Source organism: Calliphora vicina, chromosome 1 (assembly GCF_958450345.1).
Source record: "Calliphora vicina chromosome 1, idCalVici1.1, whole genome shotgun sequence".
NCBI classification, from domain to species: domain Eukaryota; kingdom Metazoa; phylum Arthropoda; class Insecta; order Diptera; family Calliphoridae; genus Calliphora; species Calliphora vicina.
In genome coordinates, this window is record NC_088780.1 from 3409772 (window position 1) to 3417954 (window position 8183).

Below are 8183 nucleotides of genomic sequence, written 5' to 3' on the forward strand. Positions count from 1 at the left end.
TCGGACAAAAACTGACTATGCTACAGGTCGATAAGTCGACGAACATCACTGAAAACGGGTTTTTCAGAATAACTTCAGAATTTGAGGGTGTTTCTGAAATTTTTAGATACAATTTGTAATGTACTCAGCAATACCTATAACCCACGCTAGGCCGTTTTCCAAGTTTTTTTCCATCGTAGCATTTTTGTACCATCATTTGTGAGGATCGGTCCATAATTGATCCTACCCCCCATATAACCCCTATATGAGCAAATATTGATGGATATAAGACTCTACTAACAACCCATCGCATACATTACGACCCTTAAGAAATGAATTTGGCAAATTTAAGTTAAACTGGTTCTAGCTATGCCAATGATTACATTCTATTAGAAAACTGCATCGCTCCTGAATTCAAGGGACCACAGAAGAATAAATACAAAACGAAAGAAGTAAAAAGAAAAGGAAACTAAATTGAAAAATGCCATTTTTAATGCGGGTTTGTTGCTTGTTTGCACATGCAACAATTACATTATACTCTTATACGAAAACTGCTGTTTGTTTTGTTGCTGTTGGTTGTGCTTGAAAAATATTTTTTTATTGTATTTTTTCTTTGTGCATATCTTATTTAAAAGTAAAAGGGTAGCAAGAGGATTTTGTTACTTTTAGCACAAAATAAATTTAATAAAGAATTCGTTGAAATACAGAAGAAGAAATGATGAAAATTACAATTCGTTGAAACTATAGAAACCTGGGCCTTCTTACGCGTGGCGCATAATTACCACAGCGAGGAAAGTTGGGGGGTGCATTAACCATTTGTCGAGGGGTGCCAACCTGCATAATGAGACCCATTCCAATGGCCAAATGCCATTCATAATGGCAGTGCATTAACCAGAAACCTATGGAAAATGGAAATTGAAGACAAATTAATAGTCGTTTTAAAAATGTAAATCACTTATGATGATGAGAAGGATGGCGTTGACGATGTTGTCGTTGTATGTAGACGATGATGATGATGCCACAACCACAGCTGTACATTTACAGTTACAGTTATGTGTGCAGTGTGTGTGTGAGTGTATGTTATCATTTCAACGTACCAGGATTCGCTGCTCTAAAGCGTATGACTGCATAACCACGACTGGGTATTGATACTGTGTCTTTAAATGGAGGACGAGCATTAAAATAATCTCTTGGCAACATGCGGTTACGTTCCATTTGCTTAGCCCGTTGTATACTCATGGGCACGCCATCCGGATGTTGTCCCAAACCAGTGACCATAAATCGATAACCATGCAAATGAAATGGATGATGCATACGACCTACATCTACAGCAGCATGCAAAAGTAAATCCAGTTAAGAAAGACGGAGAGAGAAAATATGACACGTAAAGCGTCTGTTAAAAAAAAAATTGTCATTTAGTTAATTTCAAAAGCGATTTACTTTCACTTTCATCCACTATAATCAATTCCACAATGCTGTTGAGTTTAACCTGCAGGCGATGTATGCAGGGACACAAACGGTTGCCGGCACACCTTGCCGGCCAATTGAGATCATCGCAAAACTGAGACTCATCAATGTCTCTGGGCTGGGTGAGAGGTGGATAATCAGGAAATACCAAACTAAGATTATTAATGGCACCCACTATGGTTAAATTTGAGTTGAGATCTACATTTCCATGAAAAAAAAATACAGCAGATAGATTAAGAGTTCCTGGCAATTACATATGTAAAATCTTACTTGAGAAATGGTTATATTGACCCGGTTTAAAGATTTCCTTATTTGGCACTGGATAATTGTGAAAGGCTAAAAAGAATTTATGATCTGGCATGGCATTGCGCAACTCCACGTCCTCTTCCAAGGCAGTCAATTCGGTAACGCAATGATCATTGACACCACCCCAGCAGGAAGCATTTGGATGATTTAAATACTTGAAAAAGAATAACACTATTTAAAACAAAATATGTATTTGCCAGGCAGATTGAAATATATGAAAGTTATTGTTTAATTTAAAGTATACTTTTTTTAAGAAAAGAACACATCCAATAGTGAAATTAAACCAAATAACTTTCGGTTCCCGATATTTGAAATATTTATACTAACTATGCCAGCAGGATAACGATCTTCATATTTAGGCAATGGAGGACGTTGTAAATCTCCCTGCCAGTTCGCAATATCATTCGATTCATATCTAATCAAAGCGAATGATTCAGTGGGATTTATGGAACACACACCCAAGCCCCTTACACGTAACCAAAAGTCACCCTTGGTATGGTTTGCTTCCAAAATGAAATCGTAACGTTCGCCAGAGTTTGATACTAAAGTATCAAATGGTCGTGGCAGTACATTGTATGAATCCGAAGCAATTATGGTCAAATTGTGTTGCTCAATCTAAAAAAAAGCAAAAAGTATTTGTAGTTTTTATTGGCAAGTGCTTGTGGCCTCTAACAATCAACTAACCTGCATTTGAAAGGGACAAGCATGACTAATAGAATTGATTAAACGGAAGCGATAACGTTTGCCGGGTGTGACATAATAAACAGTTGGTGGTATTTTGGTTTGTTGTTTAGTTTTGGGCTAAAAACATAAATAATTAAATTAAAGTAAGAAGTTTCTTGAAGAAAACGCAAACTCACATTAGTATACACTCCTCGACCATTGATTAACACCGAGTCCGGATATATGCCCATAGAACTGGGAAGACCGGGGAAATATTGTTCGGCATAAGAATGCATCCAGTCCGATATTAAAATATGATGTTCTGGTAGATCATAGTCATACAAAGGACTAAAGGGTTCTGTTAATTCAGGTTGTCTAACTATTAAAGCGCCATATTGACCATTCACCTTGTGATGACCTAAATTTATTAAGCAACATGTTTAATTAATAAAAATTGACTTAAAAGTTGCTTTGTAGTGACCCACCCGCATGTGAGTGATAAAATTGTGTTCCCGCCTCAGTGGCAGAGAACTGATAGCGGAATGTATTGGCAAAGGGTATGGGACACTGGGTCAAGAAGGGCACTCCGTCCTTATAAGGTGTCTCCAGCATATGCAAACCATGCCAATGCAGAGCAGCTGCAGAGCCATGAGCATGATTGTGCACATCCACGATGAGTAAATCATCTTTGCACACTTGTATAGCTGGTCCTGGTATTTGGCGATTAATACTCATTACGCCCTTTTCCACACCATCACCTACAATACACTGCGGATTGTTGCAATCCTCCTCAATACCTTTGGCACACTTGCCACACGCACTAATTGAATTGTACAGAACAAATTTCCAAATGTTTAACTTGTTTAGAGTTTTTAATTTTTCTTGGTTTTTGCAATTTGCTTTAACCAATTAAAAGTCAGAGGCAACAAAAAAAAGAAATTAAAAAAACTTACACTCCCATGGCTTGATAGTATTCTAGAGTGAATTCAAAGTAACACACACGTCGTTGGCCACTCACACAGACACGACTGCAGAGTTCGCCAGGATACTGAGAAATATTCAAGTAAGAAGTAAACGCTTCAGGTTTCACACCAGCTTCCGTTGCATCTGTAGTGGTAGTAAATACTTCATTATCCTCTTGATTCGAGAATTCATTAGATGTGGTTGCTGATGCAAAGGTTGCATCAATTAGATTCAAGTTGTTGTTGTTGTTGTCTGCATCATCGAGGATGCCTTGAACACACAGGAAACAACTGTCGATTACAATGGTAATGCCAATCAATGCAACAGCACTTCGACATAATTTCTGATTTAGAAAAATTAACATTTTCCTTTTATTTTCTTTCTTCTTTTTTTGCTTTTAATACCGTGTAGTGCTTTTATACTTCTACAGCCACGAATTGAACGTTTAAAAACTTGATTGCCTTCTGGCTGAGTAACTTATAAATGATTTGATTTGAAAGTTTGTGCTTAAGTTTTAGCTCTCTCTCATCTTGCACTCGAACAAAAGATACGAAAAAGCCAGTGGAAATGTAAATTCTTGGAAAATACTAGAGACAAATTAGCTTACATTAAAAACAAAGAGCAAATATTGTTTACAACTAAATTGGAGCAATCAGAGCAACTGGCTTTGGTTTAGATTTATAAAAAATTAAATAAAAAACAATAATAAAGGGAAATGTATTGAAATGAAAACAATTCATATGCATAGATTTGCATTCATCATGGTGTAGAAAAACGTCACTATTGTTGTAATTTTAATCATTCATAAAATATAAATGCACTTATTCACACACTCCCAAGTACTCCGGAATGCAGTCGTGTGTTCATATATACATTTACATACACGTAGCAGACTAGACAGTTTTATATTTTCCAATCGTAAAATAATTTACAGATTTTTATTATTTTACAAGCAGCTCTAATGTTTACATTCGCGTTTTCATAAGTGGCAAAACTGAGGCACAGATTTGTGTTTTAGTTCATAAAATTATCAAATATTTTGTAAAGCCATCTAAAGACAAATGTAATTTGGATAAAAAATTTTCATCATACAAATTTTTAATGAAAAAAAAAACAAAAAACGATTACACTAACCATAAAAGAAATTTTAAAGTTAATTTTTGTTAAAGTCGACTTTATTTTAAAATAGAACTTTTGTTTTTTTTCGTACCATAAGAAATATTTTAAAAAAGCTTTCAAAACTTCTTCCAACACATACATACATTCAAATAAATGAAAATATATGTCAGTTACTGTAAATTTAAAAATATTAGGAACACAAAAAAGTTCAAAACAAAAAGCTTATTTAAAATAATAAAAAGACATTTTAAATATTTGAAATTTGTTTTATGGTACGAAATTTTAAATAATAGGACTTAAAATCGACTTTAAGCCTTTTGTGGTTAGGGTGAATAAGTCTGAATTAAAAATATTTCCAAAAATCTACCAATAAGAAACTGTGAAATTTATTATACAATAACCGTTATTGGTAAAGAAAGTTATTGGTAAAGAAACCTTTTTTTTGGTCAATTTGTTAAAATTTATTTTTCGTAAGCATTTTAGTATCACTATATTAGGTGCGAATGGTAGGTTTAGTCGTTTTGTTGTTTCCAATATATTAATGACTAGCTGACCCGACAGATATTGTCCTGTCCAAGTTATAAGCGATTTTAGATATTGTGAGTTTTTATATAAAAAATCGATTTTTGATCAGAAATTTGAGTGATCGCATATTAGCGTTTAATCAAACGCTTATAGGTGAAGTTATTAGCGATTTCAGATATTGTGAGTTTTTATATAAAAAATCGATTTTTGGTCAGAAATATAAGTGATCACAGATCAAGCTCTTTTTCTTGATTAAAAGCTTATTGGCCAAGTTATTATCGATTTAAGCTATTGTGATTTTTTATATAAGTAATCGAATTTTGGTCTGAAATATGATTGATCGCAGACCGATGTATTTTGCAGATGGATTATTTTATCTAAAAAGTCAAATAGTCGATAACAGTTGAAAAAAATCGAATAGTCGGTAAAAGTCGACTTTTTATATTGTTAAAAAAATATTTAATTGCAACATTATACTAAAACTATTGCAATTTGGTACACTTGAATTTTTCTACTGTTTTCTAAATTAAATACTAAGTAAATGTTTATAAAACAAAGCATTTTTATACAGAAAATTCTTCTAACATTTTTCTATAAAAACTAAAAGTTCTTAGACATATCGTACATACTCGAATTGCGGAAACATTTAGGAAAGTGTTTAATAATAAAGACGACAAATTAGTAATGTAAATTTGTTTACTATTTTATAAATTGAAATCTAGATTGCCTTGATACATTTCATTTTTATTGCTAAACATTACAAAAAGAGCATCAATAAATGTAGAAACCATGTATTTTTTACATGAAATGGTAAAAAGTTGAAAAAAATCTAAAAATGTTGAAAAGTCGAAAAAAAGTCGATTTATCCAAAAAGTAGACTTTTCATAAATTACCAAAAGTCGAAAGTTCGAAAAGTCCACTTTTTAAAAAACTAAAATGTCGACTTTTTGTTTCAATTATAGAATCCTATACATTAATATAGAAAGACCCCAACACGTGTTTTTTTTTTTTTTTGTAAGCCCAGATTTTCGTTTATTTCGATAAATGGTCCGCTCATATATCATAAAAAATACGAGTTAGTTTATTGGTTCGACATAATTTTAATATAGTAATTCAATAACTTTAACTCTATAATGCGTTTTCTGATTTCATTGCTGTTTAAGGTTTAACACTCAAACTTTTTTCAGAATAATTTTCCTTTATGCTATGTTTTTCACAATTTTCAGCATCTTGCTATTTGCTTTTATCAATTTCAATATCCCTTCAGGATGTCTTCTTAGATGATTCATCAAAATATTCCTTATAATTTAGAGGATTTTTTTAAATGTTTCTTAAGAACCCTATTGTTGCTTTCCATTTTCTTTTGCAACTTGTTTCCAAACTAAATATGTATGATGAACTAATAAAAACATTTGTTTTTAGTAAACGCGACATGCTTTTAAAATCAATATAAAATGTAGCAGTAACTTTTTTTAGTTAGAGCTACAAAATTCTGATTTCAATTAAGATTGTCAGTTACTTGATTAGAACGTTTTCGGAATGCTTATAGCAAATGATGATTTAAGTTCAAGAACGCGACAAAATCAAAGTTAGAATTTACAGTTTATCGTACTTTGTCCTCTCTTAATGTTATTGTAAACAATAAATATTAAAGAGAAAATGTTATTAAAAGTATCTAAGAGCAAAAAATTCAATTCAATCTAATTTCCCCATGATAACAACAAAATTTACATATTTTTTTTTAAATAATGTTAAAAAAATCATTTGTTAGTTAACCCAAAGTTGTTTTAAAATATCATCCGATACTCTACCTTGAGCTAAGGAACGCATTTGACTTAACAAATCGGATGATTTTCTATCCGATAATTCGACTTCTGTCAAAAGTTTCTTGAGACGCTTATCTTCAGAGTCGGAAAATGAACTGATGAGTTTTGCTTTCAAGGTTTCATACATGTTTGCAGCCGGAGGGTTGATTATGATGTCTTGCACTTTCTCGAGAATGTTGCTTTCTATTGATGCCACAATTGTGTGAAATTTCGTTGCGTCTTGAGTAACACCAGCCATTATAAACTGCGATTCCATTTGTTTAAACCAAAGCAATGGATCTGAACGCCAAAATGGTGGTGCTTTTACTGCGACTCTTGAAATTTCCATATGAGGAGAATTTGATGGTAGAAAAATCGTCTTCGGAAGTTGACATCCTTATTACATAAAATCTTTAAAATGCGGGGTCACCAATTTGTTGGCACGTAATTAGTTTTTAAAATAAAATGACCAACAATATATTTATATTTTATAAAAAAAATTCTTTAATAATTCAAATTCAAAAAACGAATGAAAAAATATTTTTCATTTTGTTATTATAAAAGCAAAGTAAATGTGATTAATTTTAAAAAGTTTTATTTGTTACAATTTTTGTGTGACAAGTATATTTTTGTAAATTTTTTGTTTTAAAGGCACCATAAATATATATAAAAATACAAAATCACAAACAAGGATTTGTGAGGATACATTATTCTACATATAGTTCGAGGACAGGGTGTGATATAATTTGGTACAAGTAGCAAATGAGAAAAGGTCTTAAAAATCATTTAAACTCCATGCTAGTTGACCAATTTCCAAATACGAAATTATATATCAATTACATGAAAATTCTTACTAAACTACTTCTTAGTAATGCAAAAAGTTTGCAGTCATTTTTACATATAGTTCGAGACGAGTGATAGAAACTGGTTACAAATGGCAAATAAGAAAAGGGTTTAAAAACCATTATAACTCTAAGCTAGTCGTCGATTTTCCAAATATGAAATTATATATCAAATTGCATGAAAATCCTTACAAAACTACTTCTAAGTAATAAAAAAAAGTTTGCAGAAATTTTTACGAATCATTTAAACAAGCAGGATAATGTATATTAATAAAAAGGCAAAAGGAATAAAGCGTGTATTTATTTGAGTATGATTTCGCTCGCACAATGTTGACAGTTTTATATCGCTGATAAGGAGAATATAAGAATAGTACGTGTCAGTGTTGCTATGAGAACTTGTTTTTATTCCCATTCGAATTGTATTATTTTTTCCACAACACTCTTATAAAGCATTCATAAAAAACGGAAAATAATATTGGTTGGAAATAAAGTGAATATTGCACTTTTAGCTAAA

General features: G+C 31.9%; 1 protein-coding gene across 1 annotated transcript; it reads right to left on the bottom strand.

Annotated features, from left to right (window-relative positions):
• Nucleotides 1-536: 536 nt before the first annotated feature.
• LOC135949244 (uncharacterized) lies at nt 537-3850 on the bottom strand. The gene is made up of 9 exons (XM_065498745.1): nt 3369-3850; nt 2901-3235; nt 2613-2833; nt 2437-2553; nt 2080-2367; nt 1717-1906; nt 1420-1644; nt 1077-1304; nt 537-878 (listed from the first exon to the last, which is right to left on the bottom strand). Exons 1-9 carry the CDS (start codon nt 3740-3742, stop codon nt 721-723), a joined length of 2136 nt encoding a protein of 711 aa, XP_065354817.1. The 5' UTR covers nt 3743-3850; the 3' UTR covers nt 537-720.
• Nucleotides 3851-8183: the final 4333 nt, after the last annotated feature.